The sequence below is a fragment of the Nycticebus coucang genome, chromosome 2 (assembly GCF_027406575.1).
Source record: "Nycticebus coucang isolate mNycCou1 chromosome 2, mNycCou1.pri, whole genome shotgun sequence".
Lineage (NCBI taxonomy): Eukaryota > Metazoa > Chordata > Mammalia > Primates > Lorisidae > Nycticebus > Nycticebus coucang.
In genome coordinates, this window is record NC_069781.1 from 71,717,330 (window position 1) to 71,736,537 (window position 19,208).

Sequence of the window (19,208 nt, forward strand, 5' to 3'; positions counted from 1 at the left end):
TCCTAAGGATCGATGGGGCAGACACAGCACAAGATCCCATGCACAAACAAACAGCTGAGATGTCAGAAATTGAATTCAGAATCTGGATAGCAAATAAGATCAAATTAGAATTCCAAGCAGTAACCCAAAAGATATCTCAAGAATTCAACAAATTCAAAGACCAAATGACCAAAGATATTGACACATTGAGACAAGAAGTTGCAGCCCTCAAAGATCTGAGAAACTAGTAGAATCCCTCAGTAACAGAATGGAGCAAGCAGAAGAAAGGATTTCTGACATTGAAGACAAAGCTTTCGAACGCTCCCAAAATCTCAAAGAGGAAGAGAAATGGAGGGCAAAAACAGATCACTCTCTCAGAGAGCTCTGGGACAATTCGAAGAAAACCAATATTCATCTTATAGGGGTTCCCGAAAGCAATGGAGTGACTTCACAAGGCACAGAATCTCTTCTCCATGAGATTATGAAGGGGAACTTTCCAGACATGCCAAGAGACAGTTTCAGAACTCCAGCATGACTCAACCCAAGTAAGACATCCCCCAGACACATCATAATCAATTTCACTAAAGTTAATATGAAGGAGAAAATTCTGAAAGCTGCCAGATGAAAGAAAACCATCACCTACAAGGGCAAGAATATTAGAATAACTGCAGATCTCTCTGCTGAAACCTTTCAAGCTAGAAGAGGATGGTCATCAACTTTTAATCTCCTAAAACAAAATAACTTTCAACCCAGGATCCTGTACCCAGCTAAACTGGGTTTCATTTATGACGGAGAAATTAAATACTTCAATGACATTCACATGTTGAAGAAATTTGCCATAACTAAACCAGTTCTCCAGGATATTCTCGGACCTATCCTCCATAGAGACCAGTGTAATCCTCCACCACAAAAGTAAACTCACCCAGAAAATTTTGATGAAATTCCAACTTTCACAGTCGCAAAAGGATTAAAAATGTCCACCGAACTCTCAAAAGGCTTATCAATATTCTCAATTAATGTGAATGGTTTAAATTGTCCTCTAAAGAGGCACAGGTTGGCTGACTGGATACAAAAACTCAAGCCAGATATCTGTTGCATACAAGAATCACATCTTACATTAAAAGACAAATATAGACTCAAGGTGAAGGGATGGTCATCTATACTCCAGGCAAATGGAAAGAAGAAAAAAGCAGGCATTGCTATCCTATTCGTAGACACAATTGGCTTTAAACCAACTGAAATAAGGAAGGATAAGAATGGACACTTCATATTTGTTAAAGGTAATACTAAATATGATGAGATCTCAATTATTAATTTTTATGCACCCAACCAGAATGCACCTCAATTTATAAGAGAAAGTCTAACAGACATGAGTAACTTGATTTCCTCCAGTTGCATAGCAGTTGGAGATTTTAACACCCCTTTAGCAGTGCTGGATAGATCCTCCCAAAAAGAAGCTAAGCAAAGAAATTTTAGATTTAGTCCATTCAATACCTGGACTTAACAGACATCTACAGAATGTTTCATCCCAACAAAACAGAATACACATTTTTTTTTTTTATACAGAGTCTCACTTTGTCACCCTTGATAGAGTGCCGTGGTGTCACAGCTCACAGCAACCTCTAACTCTTGGGCTTAAGCAATTCTCTTGCTTCAGCCTCCCGAACAGCTGGGACCACAGGCGCCCGCCACAATGCCTGGATTTCTTGTGTTGCAGTTGTCATTGCTGTTTTAGTTGGCCGGGGCCACGTTCGGACCCGCCACCCTCGCTATATGGGTCCGGCACCCTACCCACTGAGCCACGGGTGCTGCCAACAATGGAATTCATTTTTAATATTTAAAACAATATTTGTATTTAATATTTAAAGTAATGGTTATAAAGTTTGAGTTAAACAGACATAATTTGGTAGTATAGTCACATAATAGAAGGTTACTTAAAATAAAAGACCAAGTTAAAATTGGCAAATGTGCATCAATACAGGCAGAAGAGATGAGTACAACCTTCAGGAACAGGAGGATACAGTTCTCCCCAAAACGCCTGCCTGTCTGCCAAAAGTAAAATAAAATAGCCAATTCACGATTCTAAGTCCTTGAACTCTAATTCTATATCCAAATTCCAACTGTAAATAACATCTTTTTATTCAAGGCACAATTGCAAAGTTCCCAAGAGCCGCCTTTGGGAGTCATAGCACAAACAGTAAGATGACTGGATGACACAGGGAATTCAGTAAATACTACAAGAAATCTCAGGCAGTATCAGGAAAAAAAAAAAAAAGCAGACAACTAGAATAGTGTAAAATCAGTGGGCAGTTCTAGTCTTGACAAAATAGGCTTAGTACCAGGCAGTGTATTCAACTGCATAATAGAGAACACCATTTGTAGAAGTAATCAAATTTTTCCAAACTTGATATGAGATTTCACTTGCTTAAATCTATATATTTTATTCTTCAAAAGCAACTGAAAACCTGGGTTAAGTGGGTTAAATAATGGTCAAACACCAGGAATGCTCTCTAATTAAAGCAGCAATTTCCAACTCTTCTATGTCTGTATTTAAATATTTAAACCAATACTAAATGAATTATTATACTAATGCATCAGACTTCCCAGAACATAAATTACCGTAACATTGTCTGAAATGCAACCTTAATCTCACCCTCAAGGCATGCAGACATTACAGAGATAGGGATTAGTGGTCTAAGCTGTCTTTAATTTCAAAGAGATGCTTAATAGCTCATTACGAAACTGTGCTTCCTAAAGTAATGATTGATAAAGACTTATTCAGACAATTCAGATTAGAGAACATCGGAGTCATAACTAAGACTTTAATATGAATCTTGCCAACATTCAAAATTGGAGTTGGGTCACCTCTACACTTGGGTAAACAAATATAGACGGCTATCTGCAGCTTTCTCTCTTTCTGTCATAATCATTCTTGAAATCATAAAATTGTACTTGAAGAGTTACAAATAAAAATTTAGTCCAATGACAATTAGCTCTTTTGAAAAGCAGCCCTCAATATCCCACCACGAGCTATTTCAGAGAATATAATCAAGTGCCCAAAACTCATGCATGAACTTACAGGATGGGAACCCTGTTCATTCATGATCAAACCTGAGCCCAGAGAGAAGAGCTGCCCAGATTCAAAATATCTGTAAGGCATAAAGCCAGGACTACAGACTGTATAGAGCTTGAGTCAACCAGAGGATGTGTTCAAAACATTTGCAATTGCCTCTTTCAGATGCCCTTGAGCCATTAACAGCAGGTATGTACTTTCTTTTACATATTTAACTTGGAATAAGAGATTTAACTTTGACCAGTCTTAGGAATTCTCAGGACAAATTTCTGTTCTATTCAATTAGCCTTCCCCACTCAAGCCTAAGGTCTGAGCAGACGAACTGTATTGTACATAGTATTCCCTATGCCTATGGGCGGTTTGGCTTTCTGCTTTTGTGTTTCCCCAATGTACCCTTAACTAACGGCATAAGCTTTTATTTTCGTTAAGACAGTGTCTCACTATATTGCCCAGGTTTACCTCAAACTCCTACTCCTAGGCTCAAGGGATCCTCTCACCTCAGGCATCCTCAGTAGCTGAGACTAGGTGTGAGCCACTGTGCCCAGCTTTTGGGGGAGGTCAGCTCTGTGTGTTTGCGGAACTCTATGGGGTCCTATTTCCAACTGGCCTGCCTCCCCTCTGATCCTGGCAAATATGCCCAACCCAGCCAAAGCCTTCACCTTCTTCTCCGCCTTACCAGTCATTTCTCTCTTCATCTCCTCTGGACATTCCTCATTTCTTGAGAGCTCAGCTACCGTCCTCCCCATAACTGCGTTTCAATAGCAACAAGCATTTAATCCATTCAAAACACTGTGCTTCCAACCCTCAAAACCATCCTGTGTGGCAGACACTGCTGCTGTTCCTATTGTGTAAACAGAGGCACGGAAGCATGGAAGTGTCACACAGTTATAGAGAATCTGAACCAACTGACCACAATTGTAAACACGCCCATATATGCTATTTTGCTTCTCCAGGAATGTATAAAGGATGTCTGTTTTATCTGTTATTCCTAATATTTTGTAACTGGAAGATTATCAGGTAACCTAGGTTCATGACACTGACATTCAATGACACTCAAAATCTCTGTAAAATACTTTTTTGACTGGATATAAAAGGATATTATAGAAACTTTTGAAATTATTCACATACAAAAGAAAATTTATAGTAACAAATTTGTATATTTTCTTATAAATTTCAGTAACAATCTTGTATATTTTCTTATAAATTTCTCAGCTAACTTTTGCAGACTTCAAAAAAACACCACGATGAGACCAAACACGTCAACTACAATCAGCACTAGCCGATATTAGGAACCGCTGAGCAGAGTATCACCATGTCAGCAAATGCCATGCTCATGACATCTCTTGTATGTTAGCAGGGCTTGTCCTTCATTTACAGCTGCATTAGAAACATCATTAACCTCATCACTTAATCAAGGAAGCTGGGTGAACAAAAAGCGCAAAAGCAGTGAGTATGAGAAGTACTAGCAGGAAAAGTCAGGTAATTGATATTGGAAACAGATACGGTAAAATTTTCAAAAATAAAAAAATGCTAAGAAACTGATGTTCACAAGCATGCAGGATAAAAGTTTCAAAGAACAGTTCACCATGAAGGCAACAGAATGGAAGCAGGGATTGACAAAAGACACGCTGAGCTGACATTGTTAAATGTAGGGTGTCTATTAGCCTAATGTCAGATCCAGAGAAGTCCTGGAATTTACATTAGCACAATACAAGTAATGCAGAACAAAACACTACATGCCAGGGCTTAAAAAAACTTGTGAATATGGACAAGGTATGGTGGCTCATGCCTGTAATCCTAGCATCATTAGGAGCCAAGGTGGGAAAATTATTCAAGACTAGGCTAAGCAAGAGTGAAATCCCATTTCTACGAAGAAGAAGAATGGGAGGAGGAGGAGAAAACATTAGCCAGGCGTCCTGGTGCATGCCTGTAGTCCCAGCTACTTGGGAGGCAGAGATAGGAGGACTGCTTGAACCCAGGAGTCTGAAGTGCAGTGAGCAAGGTGGGCTTCATGGCACTCTAGCTAAGCAACAGAGTGAGACTGTCTCAAAAAGAAAAAAACTGGTAAATCTGAATGACAACAAAATAGGTAGGAAGACAGCAAATACAGATACGAAAGCTACAGAGCAACATTTTAAATATTTTCCAAAATCATCAAAAGAGAAATTCTTGTCTCCAAGTAATGTGAATGTAAATAAATCTGGATGAACTATATTTTGTATAACCTTACATTGGAAGCATTATCCTCTGAATGTTAAGTGTGGCACTTTGAAAGCATCCTTGATAACTGAATCATGTTTCACTGAATTGCTGCACCGTGCTTCATTTAAACAATTCCATTTTATTAAACATATTCAACTTGGTCTTTCAACTCTTTATCAACTATTCTCTTTATCTTAGAAGGCATCAATTCCAGGCCCAACATAACATCATAACCCTAAGAGCCCTGAAAACTCCAAGGCACTAGCCATGTCTGCAACATATCTACCACATTTTAACTGTTCCAGGCTTGGCACAGTGGAAAACAAATCCAACTCCATCAGGATAAACACAGAAAAAGGTGACATATTCCATTCTAACAACTAATTAAAATAGCATATTTTTCTATGCAGATATATATGTAAAAACTATTTCCTGGACAAGGATTTACATAAAAGGAAACTGTGCCACATCCTCTCACTTCTAGTGCCTTCAAAGGCCACTTTATTCTCAGAGCCTGCCTGGTTCACCTGTGCCACATACACACCCTCCATCCCCATGACACTGAACTCAGAGAAGAGAAGGAATATGCAAGTAATCTCGATCCTTTGCCGTAAGTACATATCCTGGATACTTCAAGAATAAAATGACTCACACAACTTTGCCTTACGCCTAGGTTCAATATAACATTTGTATAATTGTTTAAGAAATAGGAAAATAAACAATATTAATCCATGTTTCAAAATCACCTGGTCTAGCTCCCTAACCTTAGGAAAAAATCCAACTGAGAAATAATTCAGTTCAAAGAGAAAACTAGAAAAAAAAAAAAAAAGAGAAAACTAGAGATAGTTTACTATTTTCTGTTAAATTATAAGGGATAAACCTACAGTATGTATTCAAGATTATTTTGAACAAAAAAAGTAGCTGCTAATTTGTATGGAAAGAAACTACATTCTAATCATCATTATTTTATTTTATATGACCCTCTACCACCAGCCCTCATGTTTTGCTGCTAAACATGGAAAATCTTCTCCTGGGAATGAAGAAGCTAGACTCAAGAAATCCTTGCTAATCCTGCCACCAATCAGAATGATGTCCATAGTTTCAGGTCATTTTAGCATCAAAGAGCAACTGCACTGCCCTAAAAAGAACATGTTCCTGACCAGCATTGAGCTTCTCATCACATTCCAGCAATAATAACACTTCCACCTGCACATGCAACATTGACACAGAAGCAATGGCTGAGCTAACATTCAAGGGCCCGGTGATCAATGCAAATCCAGGTCATGGAATATTTGCCACTGTCAGTTTAGAAGTTTGTAAAAAGCTTTAGCAATCACAAAACTTTTCAGAAATCCCCAGAGGACGTCAAGAGTCCTTATCATATTAGAATGGAAAATGACACTGTGTCCTTAACATATTAGAATGGAAAATGACACTGTTTCAAAATCCACAATCATCGAGGCTCCAGAAAGATACTTAACGCCAAACCCTCGAGACTATTTCATTAAACCAATCCATTTATAAATTTTCCAAGCTATACAGATTGAAATCAGAACTGTTCTCCAAGGAGAAACACTGGGCCAAATTATGATGGTCCACATCAAAAAAAACTTCCTGCGAAAATAAGGACCAATGAGAAAGCAGCTTTCCTTCCGAGTGAGTATTGCCACTGTCAACTTCCTTCAGAAAAGTGATGCTGGAAACAAGATTCCATGAGGAAGGGTAATTAAAATTCAAGAGTAATGTGCAGTAAGTATTAATTATACAGAATAGCCTTTTAATTATCTGGAAAGCAAGGGGGAAATGGTTTATACTGCGTATAATTAAGTAAGAAAAAGAAGAGTTCAACATGATAATATATGAAAATAAACACAAGTGCATTTCATTACTTCTACTATTTGAGTCAGAATTATGACCCAGATTGGGCTTATAGAAACTACCATCCTTACCAGAATCCCTACACTTACGGATCTTTTTTTTTTTTAATGCGACATGAGAAATAGGTAGGAGAGTGAACAAAAGGAAAAAAAAAAATCCATGAAAGATATCTATCTACCTTTCTTTACTGATTACTTTGTTTAAAGGAAACAAGAAACTTAAACCCTACCATTATTCTTACTCGACAGCATCCTCAAAGATGTATGGCTTTAAAAATTTCTACCCACAAAACTGGAGAATATTGCAAAAGAAGACTCTTTACACAGAAAACCTACTTGATTTGGTCCTTTAAAGACAGAAAAAAAGTCCCTTGTGATGCTAAGGGAGACACAAGACACTCACTGATCAGTGGTTTGATTTTGAATTTGAGGCAACAAAAATTGGTTTTTTAAAAAAAGGTAAAAAGGGCAACAAGGTTAAATGAAAAGATAAATGTTCCATTCAGAAAAAATAAGTAGTGTAAGCTCCAACAGAGCAATCTAGTTAAAGAGAAAGAATGTTTCACCAGGTATAATAGGATATACAAAAGAAAAAAAGCACATAGTTTCTTACTCAAAGTGGTTAAATTAAAGGATTCAAGTTGAAAGTAAAAAAATCCTACAGGATGCTAATTTTATGATCTAACATTTCTAGAGAAGACTCAGCTTCTTATGGAGAACCTTTAGATAAATGTTAGGAATGACCAAGTTATTCCATGATATGAAACAGAAAAGACTTTTCCCTATAATATGGCTAGATTATATGAAGCAAGTCATCACCTCTAAAACGCAAAGTCCGTCTCCCTGTCAATTGTTTATCACTTACGATCTGATAATAGTGTATATTCCTACAGAGGGAAATTTTTTTTTTCTAATGAACAATTCTTTACAACAGGTTGGCATAACAACATCTATACAACGTTTAGATGAAAATGTCACCAGCTCACCTTCATCGCTTGCTGCCTGCTGCTTCACCAGAGTCATTGGGGATCGCGCTGGAGGCTTACTAAGTGGATGGCGCCAACTCTTAGAGGTCTTGGTCTCTCCCTCTGTTATCTGGTTACAGAACAAAATGGAAGAGAAACACACATAAATAAAAACAAACAAAAAACTATAGTTCACAATGATTTACGCTAACTTAATTATGAAGAAATCTTGTGTCAATATACCTCTTGGGGATTTAGCCCTTTAAGAAATTTAAACTGAAAGTCAAAAGAAATAAGAATCCATTCTATCAGTAAGTTTACCAAGAGGTCAGTTAACTCTCTTTCCACTTCATGTTGCTTATCAAACCTGCAGTGAGCTCAGCAGTTAGTGAGTTGTCAAAAGTTCTTAAAACTAATCTGAATCTAAAATTACGTACTCAGAAAAATATAGTAGTGTGGCATGTGGTCATTTCTATGCAGTTCCCTGTGAACATTTGGCAGGTAATTTTACTTTCTATGCTCACAGAGAAGGCAATCCTGCCAAGTTAAGGCTGTATACTTCTTTCCATTGAGTAATGAATCACCACTTGCATGTAATACATACAAATGATCAAACAAGAAGCCAAAGTATTGTTTTTTTAATGACACATGAATGCCATATGGAAACCATATAAATGTTATATAAAATGATCTGTCCTGAGCTCTCCAGGCTACTATTTCCTGTCAAAGGTAGAAATCCACCCTCCAGCTAGGATCCACCTACATGATTTCTTGACATCTCAAATCTAAAAAAAGGGAGGACAGAGGGCAGAGTGGATCAGAGAGAGGTGGAAACAAGTAGATTTATATCAATTGTGAAGAAAAGCAGTCTAGTCTCCTCATAAGGTGAAGAAGCAGGGAACGGATATGGAGAAATTACTCTGGGCTCTGACTGTGAAACAGAGGCAGAGTGTCACTGTTTGCCCCAAGTTAGAGCGCTATGGTGTCAGCCTAGCTAGCAGCAATCTGAAACTCCTGGGTTCAAGTGATGCTTCTGCCTCATCTTCCTAAGTAGCGGGGACTACAGAACCCCACCACCTCATCTTGTTAATTTTTTCTGTTTTTAGTACAGGCATGGTCTCACTCTTGCTCAAGCTGGCCTCAAACTGCTGAGCTCAAGTGAGCCTCCTCCCTTGGCCTCTCGGAGTGCTAGATTACAGCCATGAGTACTGTGCTCGGCCATTGAAAAGCCTTCTAATCAAACCTCCTGAGGATAGGAAATTTAGGACAAAGTAATGAAGAAAGTAGTTATCTATGTTTATGACAGCTAAAAATTAAGGAAGGAAATCATACCTTAATCAAAAACAAGAAATATGTGAGATCTTACTGTATTATATACCACATTGCTCTAATAGTTGGCCCTATAGCTAGATAAATTACATCAGATTCCTGCTCTAAATAAGCATGCACTGTAGATAGATAAGGAAACAGACAATAAACAACTAAAAACTTTATCAGGTACTATTCAGCAAATACGCAGTGAAGAAAAATAAAGCAGGAAGAAGGAACAGAAAGCGATGGGGAAGAGGCAATTTTATAATGGGCAGCCAAAGGAGGCCTTGCAGACACAGTGACATTTGAGTGGAACACTTAGTGTACACATATAGCTGTCTGGAGAACTGTTTGGGTAGCAGAAATAGGATGTAAAGGCAGAACATACTTGCTGTGTTCCAGGCAAAGCACAGGGCCAAAGATGGATGGATAGATGGATGAATAAGACAGGGTTTAATATATCACGTTTCTTTAGTAGACTTTCTTTAGTAGACTGGCTAATGCTGGCTGTTAACAGCATGCAAATAGCTTATCTGGTATGAGAGAAGAACACCATGTAGCTATTTATTTATTTATTGAGACAGAGTCTCACTTTGTCACCTCAGTACCTCCAACTCTTGGGCTTAAGCGATTCTCTTGCCTCGGCCTCCCAAGTAGCTGGGAGCACAGGTGCTCGCCTGAATGTCCAGCTATATTTTTTCTTGCAGTTGTCATTGTTGTTTTAGCGGGCCCCAGCCGGGTTCAAACCCTCCAGCCAAGGTATATGAGGCTGGTGCCATAACCACTGTGCTACGGGCGCTGACCCACCATGTAGCTCTTTTCAGAAGGGGTAAGTCAAGCTCTCAAGTAGTGTTTTTTCTTTTTGCTGTAAGTCCTTAATTGGGGAAATGATAAAGAGGAAGTTCAATAGCACTAGCTCAATTTTAATCTCCTCTGAAAGCAAAGCAACTAAAAAGTTGCTTTAGAATATTCTAACTTAAAGGAATGTGATTAAATATAATTAAAGGGAGCACAATTAATCCCAGTATCTTCTCAGTGACATTTAACCCGTACAAGAAATCAAGTTGTAAATTTGGTTTATTATTATGGTATGTGAATGCTATTCTCAAATTTCTCTTAGCCACCTTTTTATTCATTTTTTTATATTTTTGATAGATATTAATTTTACAGTATAATAGAATATGTAGTCCTGCAAAAAATAAAAAACATCATTGGGCAACATTAAAAAACTATATTTCATTTGACATTTTAAGACTATTGAGAAACAGAGTACTCAAGAGTTGCTGACCTTTCATGAAGGATACAAACAGGTCTTTGGTAAACTTGAATGAGCAGGAGCTATGTGCCTATTCCACAGCCAGCTCAATTTATTAGCTCACACAATTACTCCTTACTCATCCACTTGAAATCCCTAAACAGGTTGTCTATGTCAAAAAGGTACTGATAGGACAATTGTTTCACACAATCAAAGTCTACCTGACCTACTCCCAATCTTATGGCTACAGGGAAAGTTTATGCTGAAAGGAAATCGGAGAAACTTACAGAGGTCCTTTTCCAAAAGTCAAAATGGGGAGCTTCAACATCTACAGAGGTCTTGACTTTTCAGAGAGGCAAAAGGCCTCTTTCTGAGAGTGGGCAGGACCAGGGAAGATCATGCCAGTTTAGGATTCACAGTCCATACAGAAAGAGAGAAAAGCATGATGGGGGGAGCTCCTAATTTTCAAATAGAAGTTATGGGAAGTGCCTATGACTCAGTGGATAGGGCGCCAGCCCCATAAACCGAGGGTGGTGAGTTCGAACCTGTCCCCGGTCAAACTGCAACAAAAAAATAGCTGAGCGTTGTGGTGGGTGTCTGTAGTCCGAGAGGTAGAGGAGAGGGGAGGGGAGGGGAGGGGAGGGGAGGGGAGGGGAGGGGAGGGGAGGGGAGGGGAGGGGAGGGGAGGGGAGGGGAGGGGAGGGGAGGGGAGGGGAGGGGAGGGGAGGGGAGGGGAGGGGAGAGGAGAGGAGAGGAGAGGAGAGGAGAGGAGAGGAGAGGAGAGGAGAGGAGAGGAGAGGAGAGGAGAGGAGAGGAGAGGGGAGAAAGAAAGAAAGAAACAAACAAACTTGGGATCACTTGATGCCTAGACAGGAAGAGATCAGAGGGCAGCAGGTGAATTCTTCCCAGACCAGTCAACACACAGATGATAAAACCACTCTGTATCTTGACTGTCCAGGGTCAATATAGTTGTTATTTTATACTATACTATTCCAAAATGATAGTGCTGTGGAAACCGGATAAAGGGACATAGGATTTCTCTGTAGTATTTCCTACCATTGCATATAAATCTATAATTATCTCAATATAAAGAGCTTCATTTTTCTTAAATAAAAAAAAATGAAAATTAAGCTTCAACATGTAGCCAAAAGCTACGTGTTCTAAAATATCACTGTGTGAGTCACGGATCACAGAAGGCTTACCTCCCAGACACTGAAGGGATATGATCAAGACCCATAAATGTAAAATGGTATTTATCTGTGCCTTAAAGCAAGATTTCAATGCACAGCCTATGGTTTTCAAAAAGTGATCTCACCACACAATAAACAGAATAAAAACAAATACTGCCACATACTGTGGGGACTTTGAAGACATTTCTCTCTCCACTGGGGATCACTGGGATTTCCCCACGTTCAAGGCCACTCCCCTGGCTCTCCACATCACTCTCTTCTTCCTCTGTTAACACACCATTATTCTCTGCCACTGAGGAAGATGACTCAGGTGACTTTAGCCATGAAAGTCTGGGTGGGTCTGATTCTTCGAACTTCACATGGCCACTAGATAATGGTATGGCATCATTGGCTTTAGAAGGTGCACTTGTGGCACAGGCTTTGTCATTCTCAGTTTTTATTTCTTCTTTTATTGATGTAGTTAAGTAGCTGTTTTCTGGGGAATAGAACAAAAGATTGTTAATAAATCTTGAATTGTATTATTACTGTTAGAATTATTCAATTGCTCTCAACTGACTTTGTATCTTCCAATTTCACCTCTAAACTTCCACAGATAGGACTGTGAAAAGTCACTAAGTCAATAGCCTTCCTTCATATTTGTTAAAGTCAGATCATGGACTTAGGCAAAGGAAAATACTTAATGAAAAAACAAGGGAATAATGGCTCAGCGCCTGTGGCTCAAGCAGCTAAGGCACCAGCCACATACACCTGAGCTGGCAGGTGTGAATCCAGCCTGGGCCACCAAACGACAATGACGGCTGCAACCAAAAAATAGCCGAGTGTTGTGGTGGGCCCCTATAGTCCCAGCTACTTGGGAGGCAGAGGCAGGAGAATTGCTTGAGCCCAGGAGTTGGAGGTTGCTGTGAACTGTGATGCCACAGCACTCTACCCAGGGCAACAGCTTGAGGCTCTGTCTCAAAAAAAAAAAAAAAAAAAAAAAAAAAGAGGGGGAGGAGAGTGATTAAGACCAGGCATTATACTTTGCATCTGTAAACACAGCACTCTGTTCTGCAAGGATGAGGCGGTAGGATCACCTGATCTCAGGAGTTCAAGACCAGCATGAGCAAGAACAAAACCCCTGTCTCTGCTATCAATAAAAACAGAAAAATTAATCAGGCATTATGAAGGGAACCTGGAGTTCCAGCTATTCCAGAGGATGAGGAAGAAGGATTGCTTGAACACAGGAGTTTTAGGTTGCTGAGAGCTAGGTTAATGCCAGAGCATTCTAGCCTGGGCAACAGAGTGAGACTCTGTCTCAAAAAAAAAACAATGGTTTTTTACACATTTTCTGAGAATCCTGTTTCACAGTCAGAGGCCAGAGGAGTTTCTCCACATCTGGCCACTGTTTCTTCACCTTACAAGGAAGAAGACCAAATAAAGGATTCAAATGAGGTTCTACTATAGACCAGCAAGAAAAGGTTATGGCAATTATAGTAATTATCCAAAGGAACTATAATTTGAAATCTTTAAAAAAAAAAAAAAAGTTATAATCCAACATATACTTCCAAGAGATGCTATAATTAGCTGAGAGGATGTATGTAAACATACATGTAATATGTAAACCAGTCTACTATCATATAGTCACAGCGTGATCAGAACATTATAAAGCACTTCCCTTCCCCTTCCACCTCTATTCACTTTTTTACATACACACATGCACATGTACACACACAAATGCACACACAAACATGCAACACAAAACAAGCATCCTTCTAACCACTGATAGCTCTGATGCTTCACCCAGCCAAGTTTTCTACTGCAGTGTTCTGTCAGACCTAAATCCTGAAGATCAAAATGCAAAGAAACGTGTAGTGATAGAACTAGTGAAACTGGGTGTCCTTAGCCAAAACCATCCAGCAATTCATAAAGTGGTTAATTAGACCTAGTTATCATAGAATCCAGGATGAGAGTCTATAACGAAATATTCAGATGTACTATATAACTTTCTTCTCTTATATTTGTTACTATTCCCTCCCCTGTCTTCTCTACCTTTCTATCTTGTATACATTCACCAAAAGTAAACTTAGATACTATGTTACCTATCCCAAGAAACTTTGCTTACCTAGATTCTGTCTTTTGGGGATCATTTCCTGATAGACCAAGAACACTATATGACAGCTCAATCATGCTACATACCACTCTGGACTGTACTTACATGGTTAATTGTCTAACTGTCCACTAAAGTATAAAGTCATTAAAAACAAAGGTCTCTATTATCAATTCACACAGCTATTTCAAGGTCAAAGGTAATCAGGCTTGAGAAGCAACCAGGTACCAGGTCATTTACGACTATATAAAGACTTTTTATGTTATTCTTGGTGGAATAACGTAAGAAGGTTTGGACAAAACCTAAGCCTTTTTTACAAGGATCCCTATGACAGCCATACAGAGAACTGACTAGCAGAGGTGACTGCAGATGATACTGGCAAAGCCCAGGAGGATGCCATTTCTGCAGCAGTCCAGCCAAGAGATGTGATTACATAAGAAAGAAGGAAGCAGGTACGGAGTCAGACTCAGGGATTTAGGGTAGTCCTAATTGAAGAGTTTGCAGTATGAGGGGTGCGAGAAAGACAGGAATTAGCTCAATATTAAAGGATTAAAAAAAAAAAAAAAAAAAAACTCCATAAGAGGGTCTTTACCTAACAATGCAATCAGTGTAACCTGGTTCCTTGTACCCTCAATGAATCCCCAACAATAAAAAAAAAAAAAAACTCAACCAAATATTAAAGAGGAAATGCATTTTTTTTTCTCCCAGCTTTTGGCCAGGGCTGGGTTTAAACATGCCACCTCTGGCATAAGGGGCTGGCACCCCACCCCTTTGAGCCACAGGCGCCGCCCCAAGAGGCAATGCATTAAAGCAGATTTCTAGAACTATGCTATAAAAGGGGAAAGAACAGGCCAGGTGTGGTGGCTCATGCCTGTAATCCTAGCACTCTGGGAGGCCAAGGCAGGTGGATTGCCTGAGCTCAGGAGTTCAAGACCAGCCTGAACAAGAATAAGACCCCCACCTCTACTATAAATAGAAAAAACTAGTCTGGCATTGTGGCAAGCGCCCATAGTCCTAGCTACTCAGGAGGGTGAGGCACAAAAGGATCACTTGAATCCAAGAGTATGAGGTTTCTATGAAGTATATGATTCATGGCACTCAACCCCAGGGGGACTGAGTGAGACTGTCTCAAAAAAAGGTGGGGGAGAGGAACAGACAAACTTTTAGATGATGGCTTTAATACAGAGGAATAGGGGACTATACATACCATTTTTATTTTTATTGTTCTTTAAAAAATTTTATTCATTCTTTCCTACTTAAATTAAGTCGAAAACTAAGAAACTGCAAAGAATTATCTATAATTGGTTTTCTTGGCTCCCATGTGAATTCAAGAGAAGCTTTCAAAATATGTATTATATATTGTAAGTTGAGTAGCACTAAAAAAGAATTTTTAATTTTCATTTTAGAATCTCTATTTTATTAAACCAAATAGGCATAGCTAGCTGTTTGCCTCACAATTCTGTTAAACATAGCAGAAGTGCTCCTGACTTTTGTAACATTTTCTTGGCCTCCTGCATGAGTCACCTACAACTTTACCCAACTAATTGGTTAAACTACGTGAACCAGTAAGATATTTTTCCCAGTGAAGGTACATATAGGTCTTCTGATCATCAACCATGCACTACTCAGCCATTTTCTCACCTGAGAACTTGATAGTATCTGATAAATTCTGATGCAGCTGCATGCTGCCAGCGGGGGTCTCTTCTCCTGGGTTCCCCAGCTTCATTGCTGCTTCTGGCTTTTCCCTGACCTTGAGGTCATCAATGCCTGAATTGGGGTTAGGGACCTCTGCCCCATCGACTTCAGCTGACTCTTCCTCATCCTCCTCAGCCCTGGGCCTTTTAGAGTGAGACTTATTGCACTGGAAGCTATCAACAAGAGAGGCAGTGATCAGAGCAGAATGTTTCCACTGATTTGAAAAAACACATACCAATACTATCGTTATTTTCACTTGTTTGAAAAACAAAAAAACTGGGCAGCGCCTGTGGCTCAGGGGGTAGGGCGCCAGCCCCATATACTGAAGGAGGTGGGTTCAAACCCAGCCGGGGCCAACCTGCAACAAAATAGCCGGGTGCTGTGGCGGGCGCCTGTAGTTCTAGCTACTCAGGAGGCTGAGGCAAGAGAATCGCCTAAGCCCAGGAGTTGGAGGTTGCTGTGAGCTGTGACTCCATCGCACTCTACCATGGAGAGTGACAAAAAAGAGAGAGAGAGAGAGAGAAGTAAACAAAAATTGTTACTTTTTTAATTGCTGTGCCAAGATAATCTTCCCAACTAATAGATCAAATTTTAAACCAAATCTCAATAATAATTTTAATAACAATTTACTACAAAGGAAAAATTTTTAAAATTGTAAGTAACAGATTACTAACCATTACTGTGAAATAGAGAATGCTAGAATTTTAAAGCAACACTGTCAAAATTTAAAAAAAAATAAAGTAACAAATGATAACATGAGAGAAAAACTAAACCAATAAATAAAATATTTAGAGCATGAAGACAGGAAATGAAAATCAAGAGATCTTATAAAGCTGCTATTCAAAAATGAGTAAATTATTTATGTTTCAAAGTGAACTGCCACACATCACAGCCAAAGCTAATTTATATAGGTTATCTCTTGTTATCCCCTTTGTCTCAGGTGACTAGACTTCTTGAGTTTTTGTATAATTCTCAGATATGAATAAAAATAGTTTAGATAAATGTCAAATCATCAATAGCTACAGGAATTTAGACAAGAGGAAGACTAATTGTATTCACTTAAAATCTTACATTAAGTTATTTGCAGAGAGGACACTATTTTCATGTTCTTCCTCTTTTAGTGTTTTTTAGCAAGTCACTTGATAGCTTTGTCATATGTGCATCTTGTATATCAAACAACATTTCCAGCAATTTGGATCACTCACAAATCAACTCAAAGCAACAGTGTCTCAAACACAAACACACCACAAAACTAAGCACTGTAGGATGTCAGGGGGGGCAAGGCAGCTGTGGCTGGTGCGTATGGCAGTAACAGTAGCAGTATTGTCATTACCATCATCACTGTTATTACCATCAGTGGCTGATGTGAGACAACCCCAATCTTACAAACAGCATAGTACATGTAAAAAAAACATAGCTGACCTTCCTCTTTGAGATTTCCATGAATCATTCCCTTGGGTAGATTTCTGTGAATAGAGTATTACTGAAGGAAGATCAGCAATTTCTTAAACCAAGTCACAAGGCTGAAGACCTTAACATTGGGCTTTCCAACTAGGTGAACAGAGTCCATTGATTATTTCAACCTACTGACAGGAATGTGCAATCTGACCAGTGTCATAGATGTAGGTTCCTTATCAACCATAAAGGGCTAACCTAGCTAATACCAGGAGACCAGTTCATATACTTAATACCAGTGTTGTGCTTTTTTGTGCACTAGAGAACAAGTCTCAAGATGTCTTCTGAACTCTGCATTGAATACTGTATCCTTCTAAAGCTGACTTTTCTTTATTTGGGGGGGAGGGAGGAAGGTGAATGAAGATTCACACATTTATCTAAAGTACTGACTCTCAAAGTTGGTATTTTGCAAACTTTTTTGGAGTGTAACCCAAAGTGAGATAAACATTTAAGAAGAGAAACACACACTCACATGTCATGACCTAATACTTAACCCTCACCACTAGGGAACAAGTAAAATACTTTTTATTCTATTTTATTTCCTAATTTTAAAATAGTGGTCCTGACCTAGTAAATTAACTTGAAAACTAGCACTTCTAAAAATCTGCTGGCAACTATAAAGTGAAATACTCGGTGCCTCTGCTCACTACCATTCTAAACTAGCAGAAAATAAGTGTCCGTGGGGGGAGGGGGAAGAAAGTCAAAAAATAATGTCAGAAGAGTGGGCAAACAGTTAAACTTTACAGTGTTATTTAGTTAATAGCAAAAAAGGAGAAATAAGCTACAGGTCCAAAAACAGGGAATTAGTTAAATACATGCAGAAATAAAAAACTGTAGCAAATCATTTAAGTACATAAAAACACACGCATGTAATTAATTGGACATCAAATTCTTAATGGGGAATAAAGTTCACAAGGACACACATATTACCAATTGTTAACAGAGCATGGCCCCAATTTTGGAAAGGCATATAATATTACATAATATGTAATGAATAGATATGTAAAGGATATATACAAAATGTTAGCATTGGTTATCTCTGGATTGTGAGGTTATGGGTGATTTGGGATTCCTTCTTTACTCTTTTCCTTATTTGACAAATTTTCTAAAAATTAAAATAAAATAAATACATTTTCTCCAATGCACAAATATCACATTTATAATCTGAAAGAAAACACTGAATAATACTGAAGAGGAAATTCTAATATAAATTGGAAAATATAAGAGGTTTAAAGGAAGACTAAAGACTTCACGAGGCAACACATACTTGATTCAATGGGTTTTAAAATGGCAAGATGCCCACAGAAGACCTAAAAGCTTTTGAAATGGCTCTGGCTAAAAAGGTGGAATGGGGAATAAAGTTCAAAAGGACACACATGTGACAGGAACACCACATGCCCTGCTTTACATCTTGCAGAATAATAAAACCAAGCTATAAAGTATAAAAAAATTAAGCATCTACGTGAGAAAAGTATTACTTTAAATGTTTGAAAAATGATGAAGATAACCACTAAAGTCAGAAATAAAATTGGTAGCAAACTGAGTAAGTTAGCCATTAAGTCTATGAAGTTGATGAAACTATAGACATGAATGGAGAGACCAATTCAACCCCAAATAGCATATATTAGTGAAAGGAGTCACAGAACTTTTTTTTTTTTTTTTATAGAGACAGAGTCTCACTGTACTGCCCTCAGTAGAGAGCCGTGGCGTTACACGGCTCACAGCAACCTCCAGCTCTTGGGCTTATGTGATTCTCTTGCCTTCAGCCTCCTGAGCAGCTGGGACTACAGGCACCCGCCACAACACCCGGCTATTTTTTTGTTGTTGCAGTTTGGCCGGGGCTGGGTTTGAACCCGCCACCCTTGGCAAGTGGGGCCCGCGCCCTACTCACTGAGCCACAGGCGCCGCCCAAGTCAGAGAACTTCTATATTGTTGTATTTTCCATGAGTAGCAATTTCAGAAATATTCTCAAACAAAATAATACACATCTCGCCCTATACTGTATTTATTACACATGCAAGAATTAAAAATGTTCTCTGTCACATTTTCAGAAAGATATTAAGTAAACTTATGATGAATAAGTAAGAAAAGCAAATGAATAGCCTTTGAGAATAACATAT

The 19,208-nt window shown here is 38.7% G+C and overlaps 1 protein-coding gene across 11 annotated transcripts in view; it reads right to left on the reverse strand.

Annotated features, from left to right (window-relative positions):
* The window catches only part of KDM4C (lysine demethylase 4C), a 447,042-nt gene that overhangs the window by 203,895 nt on the left and 223,939 nt on the right, over window positions 1-19,208 (reverse strand). For 10 of the 11 annotated variants that reach the window (XR_008376280.1, XR_008376284.1, XR_008376282.1 and 7 more), the window contains 3 exons: window positions 15,580-15,806; window positions 12,017-12,327; window positions 8,118-8,226 (listed from right to left, as the gene is read on the reverse strand). Coding sequence is in view for 8 of the 11 variants with exons in the window: in XM_053573098.1 (XP_053429073.1) it covers window positions 8,118-8,226; window positions 12,017-12,327; window positions 15,580-15,806 (647 nt within the window). In the remaining 3 variants the exon portion in view is untranslated. Of the gene's footprint in view, window positions 1-8,117; window positions 8,227-12,016; window positions 12,328-15,579; window positions 15,807-19,208 lie in introns of those variants that run through there. The other variant, XM_053573144.1, reaches the window with a different exon arrangement.